This window comes from Drosophila elegans, unplaced genomic scaffold (assembly GCF_018152505.1).
Source record: "Drosophila elegans isolate 14027-0461.03 unplaced genomic scaffold, ASM1815250v1 contig_149, whole genome shotgun sequence".
In the NCBI taxonomy this organism is placed as follows: Eukaryota; Metazoa; Arthropoda; class Insecta; order Diptera; family Drosophilidae; genus Drosophila; species Drosophila elegans.
The window spans coordinates 8763531-8784430 of record NW_024545513.1 but is presented as its reverse complement, the minus strand read 5'-3'; the positions used below and the strand labels follow the sequence as shown (position 1 = coordinate 8784430).

Below are 20900 nucleotides of genomic sequence, written 5' to 3'. Positions count from 1 at the left end.
GGGCCATGCTGCCCTGATAATCGCTCCTTGGGCGCTTTTCGCATTTGCTTGCCAAATGCCAGAATGGCAGTATAAACTAATAGACAGAAAAGTAGACCCCCCTGCACTCTAGTTGCGACAATAAATTAATTAGCTAAATACACGTGATAGCGGTAGCAATCGAACCACCCACTGAACCACTGAACCACTGAGCTACAGAGATCCACATTTAGAGAGCCACAGAACCACCGAATCCAACAACGGCGCCATGGCGTATACGTGATAAGTGGCGCTAACGACGCGCGACGTTTATCAATTTTGTTGTTGCCGCTGCTGCCGCTTGTCATTGGCGCCAGTTTTATTTGCGTGCGAAACAATTTAAATACAACAACAATATATTATAGTACAACACAGCCCAGGCGAAACAATGAAAATAAGCCCCAGCGCAATAGATTTACTATACTATATACCTATGTATGTGTGTGGATTTGTGCAGGGCAGGCAGGCAGGCAAACCAAGAAGAGATCGGGGATATAGCGATAATCCCCAGGCAGGTCCATTAATCATATTGCAAGTCTTGATCTCGCCCATGTCACACATTTCACAAAAAAAGTGTCTCGCTTAGCAATCAAATGAATTAAACAGAAATTTAATTTAATCACAAATTATTTGTCTATAATTTAGCAGCGACTTAAAGGCTTTCATGTTAATGGGTCAATATGTTTACGTAGAAGTGTACAAAATAAATAGAAAAGCAGCACACAAGCGATATACCATAATTGGGGTAAATTATGAAACCATTATTATAAATGATAGCAATTTGTGGCAAAAAATCCCCGGGTCTTTTCGGGCCCATCTTTGGCGCTATCTCGCTCTCCTGACACTCCACTTCCTGTCTTTAACCTCAGCTGTTGTTTTGCCATTATTATTGTGTTGCCACAATTTGTCTAGACATTTGATGTATGACCGCGAAAAAAACGCGGCCAATTTCGGTTTGTTTTCCTCTTTTTTTCGACTTGTGCAAAAATTGCTATTTGTTTGTTTGCCTATGCACTTAACAGAGCTGATTTTCGATTTCGGTTATGGGCGAATTAATTTCTGATCATTTCCAATTGATTGACAAGCCCAACAGCGAATTTCAAACAATATCCATGTAAATATTTTGTGCAAAAATGTTCGAAATAATAATGATGCAGGAAGCAGAAGGAGGGGAAAATTGCAGCGTGGGTGAACAACAACAATAATAACAACAACAACACAAGAGCATTCCACACGCTTTATTTTTAAGTTAAATTTAAGACAAAATGTCTAGAAATAAATGGTTCTTGTTGGCTCATCTTCGTCTGGTGCCGCCGCCGTTTCCCCCCTATTTTTTGTCTTATTTTTTTCGCGGTGCATTGACTCACACACACATATGCGTGTGTGCAACAAATTATGGTGCATCAACGGAAAAAGTCAAAACTCGAAAGTGTCTGGGCAAACATTTGCAGCATACGAATCATTAGCAGACAAATGTTAAAAATACTAAAGACATTCTCTCTGGCAGCACTTTCTGTTGCCAGGCGACAAAAGTTAGCCAGAAACCTGTGGATCTAGGTTTTCACTAATTGAAGAAAATGATTTAAATTTCAAGACAAGCTTAAATGAAGAATATTTAAATCAATAAATCAAATCATGACTAACATAAAATTAGGTTTAGAAAAGGCACAAAAGTAGGGATGACAACAGAAAAAAAAAATGTATTTTAAATTCCGAATTTTGCTTAGCTTAAAGCTTAAAGCTGAATTATTTTAAGCGCTTGAAAACCTAATGTAATATTATACATTATATTATTAACATTAACCAATAGCTTTAGAATGCCTTGATAAAAAATATATTGACAATTTCGTGGGGTGTGCCGCTGCCCAGCATAAAGACAACAAACTAATGGTCTCTATTTTTTTGTGGCTATGCAATGTGCTAATTACAGTCAACAGAAACAGGACCAAAAAGCCTAAAAGGGGGCGGCCAAAGGGGGCGTGGCGGGTAGCACATGTGTCATCGTGCTTTGGCCGCTTTGGTGGCCAAAAGGAAAATGGACCAGAGATTTTCGCCTGTTGCCAAATGCGTTGCAGCCTCAGTCTCGGTCGACGTTGCTGTCGCTGACTCACATGACGCAGAACCAGCGGCGTCGAATTGTCGGCTATTTTTTGTAGACCCACACACACACACACACCTATATCCCATATAGATATATACTTAAATACACATAGATATATAATATATATATCAACATATATACAGGGACAGAGCGAAGTGCCTTTGAAAATTTTGGCGCTCGTACGCGCTTTTAATTGAGTTAAAAGATCAGCACAGATCGGTGCATATAGCTGTGCGAAATATATAGACCAGGCCGAAGCTGTTTTCATTTATCTATACATCGGGCAAACACCAGCCACAGCCACAGCCACATCCACATACATATAAATATAAATATATATATTTGTTTTTATATATTTATTTATTTTCCTTCGTTTTTTGCTGCTCTTGTTTAATGTGTTATTTTTATTTTGCGCGTTAATTAATTGTGGCAAAATAATTAGCGCAAATGTTAAAGCTCACCGTTGGATATCATAAAATTCAATGAAAAGCCAACGACACATAAAATAAATGATGATATTCTTTTTTAAGGATGGATTCGAGAATTCCAAAGAAAAATTTAATTTAAAACAAATTCAAAAGAATTGATAGCAAGGGGTGCGCAGCGTTTTTGTGGTTGCTTGAGTTCGAAAATTGATGATTGCACTTTTCGAGTTGTTCAAATTTGACAGCTACGAGTGTTGAACTGTCAATCAGACCATCGGTCAATCAATCAATCGAGATGGAATAAGTTGAAGGCGGCAAACAACAAAAAACCGTGATAAAACTAAATGAAATATTTGTTCAAATGGTTCCACCAGCGACTTGTTTGTTTTATAAGCAATTAAATTATTTAAGTGCAAAGCAAACAAAGTCGAAATGCCTTTACTTTACTTTTTTTTTGGGGACACGCCAGCTCTAATGAAGATTTCTAATGGTTGATTAAGTGCGTTGCGTTCAAAGGCGAGTAAAAGTGCACAGAGAGAAAGGAGGAGTAAATAAATATCAATATTTGATATTATCCATTTTAATTAAATTGGGTGTTTTGTGCGGTTGTGAGGACAGTGGATCCCTTTATATTTTAATTATATTAAAGTAGATTTTAAAAGGCATACATTTTTTTTCTGTGTGTGGGTGGGGCAAGGGGGAGTGTGGGGGTATGGGGGTATGGAGCCTTGTCATCATCGTTTGTGGTTGCTTGGCCGTTGATAATTTATGACAGCCGTGGAGAGAGAGAGAGCAAACAACAACATCGTATGGCGGTGGCAACAAAGCAAACAACAACAAAACCAAACCGATGGACAAACACTACACCTCCCTCTTTAGGTGTATCACCCCCGACACCCCCCACACCCACTCGCACCCATGTGCCACTCCCCCAACTACCGATTGCACAAATGACAAAAAAAAAACGTAAGTTCAAAAGTGAAAAAGCCGCAGCGCGTTTAAAGTCGCCAACGAAACGCCCCCAAAGGCCATAAGACCAAAAAAGAGGGGCTCGTTCAATTATTTTGATTCTTTCGGTTTTTTTTTTTTTTTGAGGTTGCAGCCAAGAATTGCTAAAAAGAAAGAAAGCAATTTTCTCTCTACGCTACAATTTGGCTTATGTAAAGGCAGAAATTCTGGTGTTGGATAAGCGCATAAGAATACAGTGCGTTTCATTGAAATTGTTTAAAAATGTCTAATAATAAGTTTAAAAACCAATGATTTATAGTTTAGCAAACTAATAATCCCAAAAAGGTATTCGACTAATAAACTATTTTCGATCGCCATAAATCTTCGGAAATTGTGGTTCAGCTTTTGCTTCAGTGCCCGCCTATAATGTAAAATCTATAATATAAATGCAATTTGGATTCCGTCTGTAAATACCAAACGATCTATGGATCATTTATACATATATCTGCTGCAGCTTATACTATATGTATATCTTTCTATTTTTCCGTTTTTGTTGCGTGTGATTGTTTTTTTTTCTTGTTTTTCCTTATAACTTTTTGCTATTTTGGAACAGTCAACAAGCAGCGACTACAACTACAACAACAACAACAACAACAATGAAGGAAGACCCGGCCTGGCCGTAAACATTTTCAATGACTATTTTTATTTTTGGTTTTAGTTTTTGCATTTCTCATACCCATCCATACCCCCCATACGATACGTATGAGCCGTATACGTACAACTATACCCCACTACCATTCGTGTTCGCCTTCCTTCCCATTTACAAACCAAATCACGCGACTGCGACTTGCCCCGCACAGATGTCGACAACAACAACAACAACAACAACAACAGCAGCAGCAGCAATAGCAACAACAACAACAACAAGACAGGGAACAACAAAAAACCAACAACTGAATACGTTGGCGGTTTCGTTGTTGTTCTTGTTGCTAGCTAATTTTAAATGCGCTGATAAGTTGCACAAATATGTTGAGGATGTATTCTTTTTATTTTTATTTATTTACTTTTTTTTTTTTATTTTTATTTTGTATTTTGTATTTTTTTGGGGTTGCAATGAATGGGCAGACAACAACAACAACTACAATAGCAACAACCGGCAAAAACGCGTCACGCGACACGCGATTTGCGGGCGATTTTTGGGTTTTCTTCTTGTTTTGGTGGGCGTTTTTAGCACGAAAAAAAATACGAAACGAAAGATTTGCCCCATGTGCGACTATTAAAGGGTAAATTTAATTGTCGAGCTATGCAATTGCATGCCCAATTGCAAATGGTTTGTTTGGCGACAAAAATTGCCAGCAAATATTTATACGAAAATATATGGTGTGAGCCAAAAGCAGAGAATTATATCTATCTTTTACTCATTATAATTTTCGGCTGTTGAAATAGTCATCAAAGGGTTTGCAAATCTATGAAATATTTTCGGGGACTTGGCCGTTTTAGTTTTGTTTTCAATTAAATTGAATATATATTTTAAGGGCCGTGTTGTTAAATATATTCTATGCTGATTTCTTGGGACTAGATAATTGTTATTAATGTATATTATTTTAAGGTACATTGTAATTGTACATTGCTCAATTATTTACCAAAATTTTTTAGCTATATGCTAGACTTGTTAGGAAATCAATAATATTTCAGACTTAATTGTTGTGAAGTGAATTAACCAGTTGATTTCTCATTCTTGTTAAACTTTTGGCCTTATAACTGCGACAAGCGAGCCCATTGAATTTTATTCCCCCATAAAATAGCCATAGAAAGATGGCAAATTGATGCTCGGCAACTGATAGAACCTTCAGAGTGATTTCAGAGCGCTTTTTCTGCCGCTGCCCGCCTATCAGCGATCCGCAATTTAGATGATGCGTGCGAATGCGAATGCGAATGCATCTTTCATTTAGAGAAAGGCCCGTGATCGGGATTGGGATTGGGAACGGGAACGGGATCGGGATGTGGGCAATGCGAAGAGGGAAGAGGGGTGTCGAGGGGTCCTGTGTGGCGCTGATTGCGCCTTGATAATTAATGCATGGCAAGAATGCGGCATGTGCTAATGAAAGGCATGGCAAATGCCACTGAGAGATGCAGATGGATGGCGCCCATAAAAAAAGAGCCTGGCGCAAATCTGTTATTAGCTGTCAACTTTTCACCGTCTTTTTTTCCTCAACGACGTACACTAGTCGTGTATTTATCTCTTTTTAGGTTTCCTGTCTTTTATTTTTTTTTTTTGTTTTTCCTTTCGGCCCCAATCAAATTGCAACTTCATTCATTGGAACGGAAACGGCGTGGAACCTACGGATTTGATTCAATGAGATCGTATCGTATCTATTTTGCCTACGCTCTTGGCCAAATTAATTTACGCCAGACACATAGACTGATATTTTTTTTCGTTTCGTTTCGTTTCGTTATTTTTTTTTTTTTTGGTGTGTGTATTATTTTTTTTCCTATTTTTTTTTTTCGGGGTGGGCGAAGCGGAGTTTTCTGCAATTTGACACCTTGTGGGCATTAAGTGCTTGTGCTTCCTCTGCCCACACGCTGCGGCGACGCCTCGGCCTCGAGGTCTCCTCCTCGACGCGTCTGTGTGGCAAATGCAACAAATTGGTTGCATTTCGCTTGGCACAAGGGGCTCTTCTCCGGAGGAGGAGGGTAACTGGGGGCACCGGGTCCCCCTTTTTGGCCAGCTGACATGCAACTGACAACGACGACGACGACGGCGGCGGCGGCGGCGGCTCATTTCGGGTGGCTGTCGCAGACGGCCCCAAACAAACGACAGACAGTCTTTGGCTTTAGTTTTAGCTTTGGCTTTGGCTTTGGCTTCGACTCAACCCCCTCCCCGCCGCGGCACACGCCCCTGGTCTGCGCTGTCTTAACGTGTTTCGTGCCTCGACCCCCCCACTTGGGCCATACCCTGACTAAAAGTCCACAAAATACTACCTCAAGTGAAAACTTCGTTCTATAAACTGTTGTGTAAAGTATAAATTTAATAAAACAAATACTTCTAACAATCTGCGTTTGTTTTAAAAGGAATTGAATTAGTATCCTAAAGCTCTGCCCAATCCCTATAAATTTGGCATCGATATTAGAAGTAAAAAACTTAACAAGAGCATACAATGTTGTTACTCTTTTAAAAAGAGAATATAAATAGAAGAACATTGTATTACTACTTATAAAGTATATTTTTAAAGGTACAACAAAAATGTAAAATCTGGCATTCTGGGCTATATCCTTTCCTGAAGCCTAGAGTATCTGAAACTTCGGCGTTTACCAGCTAGCTGGCTTTTTTTTCCATCTTCTTCGCGTTTCGTTTTCTGCCGCTGCTGATCATGATATGTTTGCCGAGATCCCAAAACGAAACGAAACGAAATGAACGGAACGATTTTTTGCCGTTGCCGGCGGCTTGTTGGGGCTGCTCTACGTAGGCACATCTTGATCTTTTTTTTTTCCGTTGCCTTTTTTCGGATTTTTTGTCGGTGTTCATTTTTTTGGTTTGTTTTTTTTTTTTTTTTTGCCCCTGTCGTTTTTGCTCGGTTGTGTGAGTGTTGTGTTTTTACACGCATTCATTAAAAATAAGTTAACAACTTTTTAACACCTAACTGGGCGGCAGACAGTTGAATAAATGAATTATGCTGACGAATGGCGGCACCGTGGGTTGCCGATGGGAATGGGAATCTGAATGGGAATGGGCATATGGTTAAGGGGGATGTGGATGTGGATGTGGATGGTGAAGGGGTCGGTCAGCTTGTTAATCAGTTAAATTAAATGCGAAATGAACAAAACGAATTGGCTGGTAGTTTGCTGGGCCTGTCTGCGTGGTCTTTGACGTTTGATTAGCCACCAGTTGGGTTCCGAAAACAGAGAGAAAAAAAAGCAAAGCAAAAAAAAAAAAACAACGAAAAAACGAGACAGACGCCCAAAAAAAGAACTGTTTTGGTAGTTGTTGCTACTCTGCCTGTGCGTTGGCTTTTCATTCATTCTTTAAAAATAAAACGATGAAAAGAGCAACAACGACGGCGGCGGCGGATAAGTGTGTCTGGTGGTTGGGGGCTCGCACGGCCATATAACGACTAAATTATGCTAAGACTTTGTATAAACAGAGATCTCTGGAAGTGGAAATGGAAATGGAAGTGGGTGCCGAATAGGTAGGATGCAAGCCAGGTCGCGCGTGGGCGTCAAAGTGTGCCATCTACGATGGCCCACGAGCGTGGCCCGAACCAATTACCGGGGGTCTAACTCATTTCGCTGCGGCAACATTATGAAAACGACCAACGATTTGGGGGAAACTTTGATAAACGATTGGTGCGGCTGGGAACTGAAGTTTCCCTAGGAATTGGTTAAGCTAGCTGGCTTACTTCATGAGTTATCTGGGTTGGAAGTTGATGCCCATGTTTATGATACTCCCAGATGTAAGCTGCCAGATTGCGGAGTTGTAAGCCCTTAAACCGGCGGATTAACTTTAAGCTTTGCTGTTGTGCAACAACTATTAGTCGTTCCGGTTCCGGCACAAACAAATCCCCGGGATGTGATACCGCATACAACTAAGCCCCAAACAGAACCTGTTAATCATCATCACTACGTGTAAGCCGAGAATCGTTTCAAAGTCGCTGCCACGTAAAGTAAACCGCAATCTGTTTTTAATTGAAAATGCAACAACGGCAGCGGACCAAGAAAAACGGCAACTTGGGAACATAATACATATGATAGTATGGGGGATGCCGGGGCCGGGGCCAAACAGGAAATGCAGCTAATCAAGCGTGTGAGTTGCAACAAATTGCAATTGGGTGCCGCTGCTCTCCATCTCTCATCTATCATCTCCAGTTGGCCCGGCATATCGATCGGTCTATATATATATTATCTATGTTTCCATGTGTCTCCGGTAAGCGGCTTACGGACGCCGCCGATGCGTCTGCGCGGCAACAAAGCAACAAAAAAGCAACAACGCAGGCAGCGAGCGGAAGGGAATTCCCATTCCCGCTTTCCGGATTAACGCACACACAATATGTGGTGCGGTGTACACGTACCGTGTACTACACAATAAAAAAAAAAAAAAAGGGAGTGCGAGTGCAAATGTCTGTGCCGCCGAGAATGGGAATATCCCACATCCCGACCCCTGGCGGGATTAGAGGTGCGAGCAGGTCCCGCCTCGACACCGGCTGGAATTCTACCTGCGGGGATTTCCCCGCACCATACAGATATGGCCGCACAACTGCCGCCGGCAGCCGACACGGCGTATGCGCAATGGGCAGAGGCAATGGCAATGCCAACTTATGCAACCACAGCGGAGGTAGAAATTTCAGAAATTTGAAGCAGCTAACTAAAACATCATTAACAATTGAATATCAAAACCCTAAGTTCTATAAATTATGTCCTGATTGTTTTCAACGTTTAAAAACCTTAGAATTGTATTATTTCAAATTTAAATTAAAAGATCTTACAAACTCTTTAGTCCCTCAATTGTTTATATTTAACAAATAATTAAAGCATGTTGTAACTTTAATTTGAAAGTCATATGAACGGAAATTGCAATTATTATCTTAGGTTTTTCGGATTTTTCAATATCTTTGGCATAAGATGTGTTATAGAAATATAACCTTTGTATGTTTGGGTATTAAAATATCTCGGGCTTACGACGGGTGCAATTTGAAATGTGACATTACTTTGAATATGCTGCTGATACGGATTTTCACGTTTGTAATCTTAAAAAAAATTATTTTCTTGCAAGTATAATTTTTTTTAACTAATTTAAGCTTTTCTATTTGAGCAACCTGCGCTGTTCGTTCTCTGGTTAATGGGTAAAAGTAAAACGGCAAGTGGGAAATGGAATATGGCAAATGGCAAATGACATATGATATGGCAGAGATGGAGAAGGAATAGATGGTGGTGACTTACCCGCTGGTCGGTTGGAGCGTCTGCCCGTGTCGGACTCCTCGAACATGAGCGGCGCATGCCGGCGGCCCTCCGTCCCGCCCACCAGACACACCAGCAGCAGTCCGGCGATGAGCAGGTGGCGCAGGTGGCGGATCGGGAGCAGCGATTGTGCTGGTTCCCGCTCCCGTTCTTGGACTCTGCTGCAGTTGTGGCTGGCTGGGATGGGGGCTGGGATCTGGGCTTCGGCGGGGATCGTCGGATTGCTGATGCTTCTCCTTTCCAGGAGCTGTACTGTGCCGGTGGCCGTGGCCCACTCGATGCCACCACAGCCACTTGATTTCCTCTGCTTGTTGGCCATATTTGTTATGTGTGTATCTTTTAACTTTGGGTATGTATTTTTTTATGCCCGGCTTGGAAAGCACGTTTCACAGTGTATGAACAACAACAAAAAATATATAAAACAAAGGTCGCAACGCACACACACACTTAATGGATATAGATATAGACAATGATATAGTATAGAACCGATTCCGATTCCGATTTCGATTCTTGTACTTCTCTTGCAGATTAGATAACACACGCGAGTTTCGCGCGCCGATTTATTGGATTTATTCTATTTGCTGTTTTTTGTTTTATTCGCTGTTATTGTTTTGTTTTGTTTTGTTTTTTTTTTATTATTTAGCTGTAGCTTTAGCTTTACTTCTAGCGTAGTGGCTGCATAAATTTGCCTTATTTTCGTTTTCAGTTTCGAGACTTGTTTTCTTTTCTTTACTTTACTTTGTTTGATTTTAGTTATAGCAATAGCACTATTATAATTAAACGGCCTGTGCTGTGCTCTGGTGTATATAGTGTTGTATGCTCTGGAAAATAGAGTCGATCTCGGATCTCGTAATGACAACGACAACGCGACTGTTTGGCAATTGGCAATTGGCGTATGCGTTTACGTTAACGTTTGCGCTTGCATTAGCATTAGCGTTTGCGTTAAGTTCGGCGTTCTCGGCGGCTTTTTATCCTACTTTTGGCTGTAGCGTACTATGATCTCTGTTGTCCGGAGCAGGAACGGGCACGTCCGATCGGCAAAGCGGCGAAAACGAATTTGAGAGGAAAGCGAGACACGAAACAAAACGAAACGATACGATTTCGGATCGTGCCGCGCGCGCAGCGACGCCGACGTCGACGCAGACTGCGACTGCGCAATAACAGAGATGTTAGCCCGGCTAACAGCAATGTTACGGAACAGTGAGAGCGGTGCGGCGGTGCAAGCTCTCTTGAGAGAGTGCGCTGTCTGACCTGCGCCGACGTCGCTGCGACTGCGCAACTCCGCCGGCAGCATGCTGCGCTGCCAGCCTGTGCAACATGTTGCCTGCAAAGTCAGCCAGAAATGCACAACCATTTTATGATGTTCCAAAATAAAATATAGAAATCCCTAAAGGAGTCAGAAACTCTGATGTAGGTTTTACATATATTACTTCTTAGGTAAGCAGTATATTTTGGGTTTTTCCAAATAGAGGCTTGGGAATGTCTAGCACTGCAATATTTTTAGCACCGCCAGATAACATACACAAATAATAGTAGATTTTATTTGTTTATTTAATTTATTTAAGATCATACAAAATATGAAAATAAGTTATTTTGCATAAGTAATTACTTAATTTTGTTCTTTGATCAAACTGAACTCTATTCACAATAAAATTAAAGTTATTAACTTAGCAAATTCGGAAAGGGAACCTTGTTTTAACTGGCAATCTGCCCTAAAAAACAAAAGATGTTTACCTGTAGTGCAAAAATGTATTGTAAAAGATGTCTCAGAGTTTCCAAACATTTCAAATTTTATAAGAAAAAAATATCACATGTTGTTATCTGCTTAAAATTTTAGATTAAATTCTTTGAATATTTCTTTAAGTATTTCAGAAGGAAATTACCAAGTTTATTGCCTTTATTTTATTGTAGTTTTAAAAGAGAAATATTGTTCAATTTAGCACCTTCAATTAGGAAAAAATGTTAAGTATGTCCACACATCTACATTTTTTAATTCAATTGCTAGCGAACGTAAACATAATAAAAAGTCATATACAAATATGCAAAATTCCAAGCCACACAATTTCATATTTCTTTTGAAAAATTTACTTTTAACGAGAGTGAAATTCCTTGAAAAGTGTTTGGTTTTAAACATTCCCAGGAGAGTCGTGAATTTGGAAAGCACGAAAACAAACCGGCCTCGCTCAAAGATTGACTAAACATAAACGAATTCTCCTGACGTGCCCCGAATTAGCCTTCGATGCGAATATATAGAGATCCATAGTGTTGTCCCTTTAGTGCCGAAACATTCCATATATCATCGCCCAAATATTATAAATGTCCACTCATATAGCAGCCGGCACGTGTGAGCGCAATTAAAAACCAGAACAGGATGGATCGCAGCCGAAGCGAGGCGAAAAAATGAACCATCGTCAACTATATATTAAGTATTGCTAATAAATAATGTGGGAAAATATGACAAAACGAAATATTCGAATTGGAACTGCCGACTCGAAACAACCATATATACGTATGTATTTTGTGGTATGTGACAACATTTTTGCGGTTTTGCAAGGGGCTTTTGTTAATTAATTGGTTAGCTTTCTCTTTCAATTTCAATTTTGATTTTATTAGCGCCGGCCAATCCAAAATGCAGACAATAACAACTCGCGATATCGTTAACAATCATTTGTGTCACATTTGAAATAAAAATAAAACATATTAAAATAGTTTTCGGTTTATTAAAAGCAAAAAATAAAAACCACAACACGAAGAATGTAAGACGCATGAAATAATATGCACGAAAATAGACAGATGCCAGCAGCATCAACAAAAGAAAAGCCAACAACACGTTTGGCTTTTAACCGCATTTTCCATTAATTTCATATTTAATATGCCTATACCTATACCTATACCTATACCTACTCATCATTATTCTCTCCAGGATTCTCGTCGGGATTCGGGATTGGGGGTTCCCTAAATCTCTTGGTACCATTTTATTTTTGCAGCAGAATTAAAATAAATATCTAAATTAGCGTCTTTTCTATATTTAATTATATAGAAACATTTGTTTTATAGTGCTATTATAATTTATGCATCTATGCTAAATTTTATTAAATAGAAAAGTTCAGGTAAAAATTGTATGCGTGTGTGTGTTTTTTTTTTTGTTTCCTATTTAATTGTACAGAAATATTTATTTTTGATAGTGATGTGTTTACAGGTTAGGGAATCGCCAACATCAAAGAAAAACGAATAATTGCAAGGGAGTTTTTGTTTTTTGGGAAAGGCTGTCCAATTGAAAACTAAAAATTTAGCAACACCTTTTAAATTGTGTAATGTTAAAGGGTAATATATGTTTATAATATATTTAACTTGTCTCGAGTCTTTTCTAATTCAAATCATATTTACATTATTTTTAAAACACAATTTTGTTTAGTATAATCATTGCATTTAGAAAAATTAAAAATCAAAAAAATGCTTGGCAAACAAATTAAAAAAATATTAATAATAATAATCTGCATAATATTCAGCATTTTGCATAACCATTTTGCAGGGTATGCCAGCTTCGTTACCAGCAATTATAATTTCCTTCAGCTTTATTTATTTATGTTTGGCTTTTTTTGTCGTTTTTCTTTTTGTCAGCCTCATTTAAGGCGCTGCTGGCAGCGACGTCGTCGTCTGCAATTTGAAATATTCCTATAAATGTTTTGGCCTCACGGCCCCGCCGCAAACAAATAAAAACAAAAAGACCTATATACACCACACACCATACACCGTACACCGCACACCCATTGGTGTGTTTGTGCATATGAACGATATCTGTCTCTTGGCTATATACAAAAAATGTTAAATGTCTGAAACATGCGTACAAAATGCCATTGCAAAAGCAACACCAACGACAGCAATCAACAATCGCCACGAAAAGCAAAGAGAATGAAGAGACTGGGCAAAATAGAAATGAACCAAAAACCAAAAAAAACAAGACCAAAAAAAAAACAAAATTTCAGCTAGACGATCAGAAAACAGAGAAATGCTTTTCCTTTGATTTATGTAGTTTTAGCGAGCGCTGCCGACGTCGACGTCGAAGTCAAAGTCGCCAACATAGCAGCAACATGACACACACAGCATATCTATGTATATATCCATATAGCCAAATATCGGAGGAGCAAATCTGAACAATCAGTGCACACTAAGTAACGCTGTGGAAGATATGATTTCTATGGCAGTGGATAGCTCGACAATATTATTACGGCAATCCTAAACTATTAGCACATATTACTTTTGAAAGTAAGAAACTCATGTAACTACAAAACATAATCAATCATAATCAAATAATTTTTTATTTAATATTAAATAAATACTTTATTATTTGTATAGTTTACTTTATAGACAACGCTTTTTAAATTAAAACTATTGTTTATATTATTAAACGTACGCATAACATTTTGATCACGATAACCATCTTTTCTGCCATCTTAGCTAACAAATATTATATACTCGTTTATTAATCAATTGATTTCAATTTAAAGTACATTCAAAGTAAAATAATAAAGTAATGAGTGACTGGTTGAATTGGTTTATTATTAAATATATTCTGTTGAATACTGTTGAGCACTTTCGTTGTAAAAGCAATCTTTTCTCTATCGTCCGTCGAGGGTCATTGGCAAATATCATTACGGCACCCGCCTTCCACTCAATTGCATATATATATATATATATATATATTTGTTTATATACATAGTTGTTTCTTATCAGTCGATTGCAGATCGGTTATGTCAGTGCTCCACTGTGTATCCGCGTTTTGTTTACAGCCCCACATTGTGGCCTATATCGGGCAGACCACTTTTCTTGTGTGGGGGTTGACAAACAGCTAAGTAATTGACTAACTGACTAACTGACTAACTGACTAACTGACTAACTGTCTAACTGACTAACTGACTAACTGACTAACTGACTAACTGACTATCTGACTAACTGACTAGTTAGTCACAATGTGCGACTTAGTGACTATTTGGCTAACTGACTTACTGAATATCTCACTATTAGACTATCTAGCCAACTGATTTTCTGACTAACTGACTATCTTGCTAACTGATTGACTGCCTTCTTGACCAAATGACTGACTGACTGGCTGACTGACTGATAAACTGCATTTGTTGTTGCTGCCTTAGCTGGCAGTCGGTAGTCAGTAGTCGGTAGTCGGTAGTCGGCAGTTCGATACTCGACCGTTTCGGCTTGGGCCACATTGCGCATACGCCGCGTAATCCGATAGAACAGTAGCCAATGTGCTGTGCTATGTGCCATGTGGTGTGTGCTGTCTGCTGAGTGCTGTGCTGCTGAGTGTGAAACTCTTTGACAATGCCCGTCAAGGTGTCAAAGCTTCAAACCGCATTCAGCCAGCGAAGACTACGTAAATCAAGACGTTAGTTCATAAATTCGATTCCCATCCAATGTCGTATCGTGTGTGTGTATTTGTAAATTATTTAATAGCTTGATTGACAACCGAGAGCTAAGCTGAGCTGAGCTGAGTTGAGCTGAGCTAAGCTAAGCCGATATCCGACCATAAGGTCTACTGGCTGCCATTTTTTCTGGCTGGTGTTCGATTTTCGCTTTTCGATTCTCGATCTCTTGCGGTAGGCCCGATTGTTTGGCTGCTGTTCCGAGACGAGACGTTTGTAACTGTCAATCATAAATTAGATGCCAATCAAAGCAAATCACAACAACACAACAACACAACAACATCAGCAACATCGCCACCAGCGCAAAATTGCTCGCATTCATTTAAATGGCAAATGGCGAACGGCAAACGGCAAACGCACACAGAAAGACATCAAATGAAACAGAAGCAGCCAAGTGACGGCTTTTGACTGCATAACAGACCACAAAATATACACACTGTAACAAAAAAAAAGACGCTGTTGTGGGCCCAATAATAATCGATCAATCATTTCAACAAATTTACAAAATTAAGAGTGGAAGTTTACTAGAAAATGTAAATTTAATGCAAGAAGTGGAAGTTTTGCTAGAGATTTCATAATATCCCCTATGAAAATCAACTAAGTTTAAAATCTCTTTGATAATATAAAATGCAAATGATAAATAAAAATATATATGTATTTAACATAAATTACATCAGTGATCATGCAATATTTTAAAATATATTCCCAAAGAATTAATAAATATAACTGGCAAGCAAAATTAGAACATTTAAATAAACCTACATTAATCAATTTTGAAAGAATCTTGAAAAATACTTAATTAATGGCTTATTAATTTAAAATCTATTAATTTTCTTCATGTTATTTTGTAAAATCAGGTTTCAGTGTGTCACATAAATATGCTCCTATGCGTATGTGGTTTTGAATTCTATTGCACTGCAGTCACATGCAATTGATTTGATGGTCATCGAAGTCAGAAGGTCCATTCATTTGAGGAATCTATTTGGACTAGTTAGAAACAGTAGAGAATTTAAGAATGGAAAGATGGCAAGGGAATTTAAGTAAAAGATTACGAAAGAAAAATATATTAAGATGGTAAGAAATTATTAAAATCTATTCCAATAATAGTCAAAGGACAATTTGGAATATTTTCATATTGAAAAACAAAAAATAATAAATAATAATAAAAATTTAGTACAAAATACTTGGAATTACTACGTTTTTTTACCAATGTGAGTTAATTGTTTTTTTTTCAACTATAAAGATTTTTAAATATAAAATAAAGTTATATACTGAAAGTAAGAGTGCCAGGAAATGGTATGCGATTCGATTGAGTAATTTCCCGAGGGTGTCGTCAAATAAAAGTTCACCATAGATTGCGGCTCACTGAAAGCCCCTAGATGAAATTCCATTATTTATAAGCTGACTAACCCTCAATAAAAAAGTGCCACCCTAGCAACAGAGATTCGTCTATTGCCCTCTCGCTCGCACTCTTCCTCTTTCTCTGTTTCTCTGCTTTCTGAGCAGGCCAAAAATAACACGTATACGTCATGTGTGCCATGAGTGTGCGTAACGTAGGGCAAAAGCAACGTAAATGTTTTGTTTGCCAGACAAAACAGCAATTAAAGTGGCAGTAAAACCGCAGTTAGCCAACTGGGCAACATCGTTAAGTTCTTCACCTCACGAGCAAACGATCTCGACTGATTCGGCGATCGATTGTTTGATCAGTTGATGGATCGAAATGAATTTCCAACCGATGAAGTTTGCACTGAGCAGTGGAACACATTATCAATGGCAATTTCTTCCTGATCTCTTTAATCTCTTTTTGTGTTAAAATACAAACAAAATAGCTCTGATCAATGCACATCAAAATATTCTAGGAAAGGCCATGCCAAGGAAATGCTATTTATGCTATTATAATATTATTTTCATTTTAATATTAATTTTAAAAATCTTTAAAATACATTTATTTTAATGATTTCAAGCTAGGCAATGAATATTAGTGTTGAACTTGTTGCTTTCCCAAACCCATTTACCCTTTTTCCCCGCACAATTAATTGATACTTATCGTTCTTCGCTCTCTTTATATCTCTGTCTATATCTCCCGATTTCCAGCGATCGAGAATGCCTGGCCGCGTCATCGAGTACTTCGCATCGAGTACAACAATCTATGTACTTACCCCCGCCCCATTTCCTCTGCCACGCCCTCGATTTGAATCATGCTGCAAGCCAGCCAACAATTGCCATTCGATTGGAATTGTAAATGGTTCGATGCCAGTTGCCAGTTGCTGCTTGTCAGTTGCCAGTTGGTATTGAAACGCTCTGGAAATTTCATCATATCATGCCGTAGATCGATCTATCCCACCTATCCACCTATCCACCGATTACCGATCTGCCCCTTTCCATTCTGGAACTGATCCGAATCGATCGATGTTCGATTGATTTTTCCCATTCTTTAGCCCATTTTGGGTCGCCCTTTTGGCGTCGGATTTCGGTCTAAACACAGTAATAAAAGAAATCACGCCCCATTCCTGGGTAATTGTATCGTTTTTGGGGCGTGTGTCCCGGCCAAGTGTCGCCCCGATCTCAGCCATCCAATACTGAATCCGCATCGGAATACAAATTTAAATTGGAATTGGAATTGGAATTCGAATTGGTCGATGACATTCCATTTCGATGCGATCATTAAAACCGAAAGTGACGGACGAAAGTTCCAAGGGGGAGAGCTTTCAGGTTACAGGTAAAAGAGCCGCATACAGTACGTTTCAGGCTTGTAATGCCAGGTTTTCTTCATATGTTTCAAATACATCGTATTCCTTTTATTTATTTTGTTAAGGAAATATATACGTTTCATATGCCGAAAAAAATCAAAAATTTCGCCACTCAGAACCTTCCCGAATTAAAAAAATAAATTTTTGGTCAGTGTATCTCAAAATAAGATCAACTACAAATTTCAATCAAAATAAGGTGTAACGTTTAGAAGTTGAACAATTTCTTCCATCAAATTAATTCATTTAATTTTTGGTAAACGTTTATATTGATTGCTTAAGAAATAATTTTTCACCATCAATAAATTTAATTTTTCAAGCTTCCTATACCCAAAACCTTATAGTACCGCCGCGGACTGTACTACTGCGCTCACTTCAATACTATTTAACGATTCGCCCACGCCCATTTTTGTGTCGATTAATGGCGATTTAAGCTGCAATTGCCACAGACCAATAATCATAAGTGTAAAGCATAATTTCCGTTGCGCTTTCTGGTACTTTTCACGTTGTTCAATGGCAATTTAAGAGGTTCATTAAAAACCAATAACTACGCCTGCAATTGCCGCACACAGATGCGTACATATGTACGTACTATACATACGTTTCACAGCAAAAAAAAAAAGAGAAAAGTTTATTCAAATTTCGTTTCGTATGTGATAATTATAGGCGAGGCGTCGCCGAACGCGCGCGCACTTTTCGAAATGACTCCTGCTGACAATCGATATCGATTGCTTTGCTCATCGAACTTGGTTTGCAAAAGCAGACAGGACACAACTTGGTCGCGTTTCGACAGTGTTTCGACAGCGTTTCGGGTGCGGTTCGGCGGCGTTTCGGGTGCGGTTCGGGCGCGTTTTCGTTAGCGTTTCGGTTTCGTGTTCGGGGCTTTTGCTTTAGCTTTTGCTTTTGCTGCCAAAGCGCGCGCGCGTTTCTCTGACGGCGTTCGTTCGGTCGTCGCGATCTTTGACAAACTGAAGTTTTCAGCATATAAACATATAGACCTAGATCTAGACCTAGACAGCGACGACGACGGCGGCAGAGGCTGAGGCAGCGCTCGCTCACCCACTCTCGCGTATCTCGCGTATCGCAGAATAGACGACAGACAGCTGATCCCATCCAATCTATCTCCGATCCGCCGGCGTTCTCTTCTCCGCGGCGGCGACATATCGATACAGTCCACTAAAAGCCATTTCCATAAGCACTGGATGGAGGCTACCAAGCCGCCGTACGATAGCACTCATAGAGCAGATCGTCTAGTTTTTGGAAACTGAATATGCAACCTTATAAAAAATATATATATTAGTTTGTCGCTAAAAAATAAAATAACGTTCTTACCACGGTAATCTAACAAAAGCTCTTAAACTGAGCAAAAAAAAACACCAACTGTAATTTGTACAACCAGATGCTTGAAGAAATACAAATCTTATTGATCTAAACCCTGGGGAATAAAAATCGAATGTTGGAATGTCATACATAGTTGAACTCGGCAGAAAAAACTATGTTAAAAATGTTAAAATTGCACCAGTTTTCGCAAAAAATGATGATAAAATAAAATTAATTGTTAAAAAAAAGCTTATCAAAATTCGGTTTTTGTTTCAAAACAAAATGAATTTGTTTTCAATGGATCAGGGATGGATTGTATAGGCTGCCAGCTGTTCAAAATGGCAACTCTTTTGACTTTGGGTCTTATTTTGGAAAAGTTAAAGCAAAAAGACTATTCAAAAATAATTTTGTTTGAAAAATCAAAATAAATCCCAAAAACACATTAAAAACTTGGTTTTTGTGTCAAAACCCTGGGAATTAATTGTCAAATGCTGGAATGTCATACACCGTTGAATTCGTAATAAAATTTCCAATCAAATGGCATTCACAGTTAAAATTTTTTCAGATCTTCAATTTTCTGCAAAAAATGATGATGTACCCCCTTACAAAAAAATCAGAAATTTTGACAAAAACTAACTTTTCAAAAAACGTTTTTCAAAATTCGTTTTTTTGGTCAAAACTAAATTAATTGATTTCTATTGATAAGGGATGGATGGTATAGGTTGCCAGCTGTTCAAAACAGCAACTCTTTTGACTAAGGGTCTTATTTTGACAAAGTTACAACAAAAAGACAATTCAGAAATTATTTTGTTTGAAAAATCAACAAAAATCCCAAAAACACATTAAAAACTTGGTTTTTGTGTCAAAACCCTGGGAATTAATTGCCAAATGCTGGAATGTCATACACCGTTGAATTCGTAATAAAATTTCCAATCGAATGGCATTCACAGTTAAAATTTTTTCAGATCTTCAATTTTCTGCAAAAAATGATGATGTACCCCCTCACAAAAAAGTCAAAAATTTGGACAAAAATAAATTTGTCAAAAAACGTTTTTCAAAATTCGGTTTTTGCGTCAAGACAAAATAAATTATTTTCAATCGATCAGGGATGGATGGTATGGGTTGCCAGCTGTTCAAAATAGCAACTCTTTTGACTTTGGGTCTTATTTTGGTAAAGTTACAGCAAAAAGACTCTTCAGAAAAAATGTTGTTTGAAAAATCGCCAAAAATCCCAAAAAACACATTAAAAACTTGGTTTTTGTGTCAAAACCCTGGGAAATAATGGTCTAATGTTGGAATGTCATACACCGTTGAATTCGTAATAAAATTTCCAATCAAATGGCATTCACAGTTAAAATTTTTTTAGATTTTCGAATTTCGCCAAAAAATGATGATGTACCCCCTTACAAAAAAGTCAAAAATTTGGACAAAAATAAATTTATCAAAAAACGTTTTTCAAAATTTGGTTTTTTTGTCAAAACTAAATTAATTGTTTTTAATCGATCAGGGATGGATGGCATGGGTTTCCAGCTGTTCAAAATAGCAACTCTTTTGACTTTGGGTCTTATTTTGGCAAAGTAATAACAAAAAATCGCAGAAAACACATTAAAAACTTGGTTTTTGTGTCAAAACCCTGAGAAATAATGGTCAAATGTTGAAATGTCATACACCATTGAATTCGTAATAAAATTTCCAATCAAATGGCATTCACAGTTAAAATTTTTTTAGATCTTCAATTTTCTGCAAAAAATGATGATGTACCCCCTTACAAAAAAATCAGAAATTTGGACAAAAACTAATTTTTCAAAAAACGTTTCGTTTTTTTGGTCAAAACTAAATTAATTGATTTATATTGATCAGGGATGGATGGTATAGGTTGCCAGCTGTTCAAAACAGCAACTCTTTTGACTAAGGGTCTTATTTTGACAAAGTTACAACAAAAAGACAATTC

General features: G+C 38.2%; 1 protein-coding gene across 2 annotated transcripts in view; it reads right to left on the bottom strand.

Annotated features, from left to right (window-relative positions):
• The window catches only part of LOC108136479 (dorsal-ventral patterning protein Sog), a 31796-nt gene extending 13218 nt beyond the window's left edge, over positions 1–18578 (bottom strand). The window contains exons 1-2 of one of the 2 annotated variants that reach the window (XM_017257692.2): positions 18231–18578; positions 9427–10265 (exon numbers count right to left, since the gene is read on the bottom strand). In XM_017257692.2, coding sequence (XP_017113181.1) covers positions 9427–9763 — 337 coding nt within the window. In that variant the 5' untranslated portion in view covers positions 9764–10265; positions 18231–18578. Of the gene's footprint in view, positions 1–9426; positions 10997–18230 lie in introns of those variants that run through there. The other variant, XM_041708075.1, reaches the window with a different exon arrangement.
• Positions 18579–20900: the final 2322 nt, after the last annotated feature.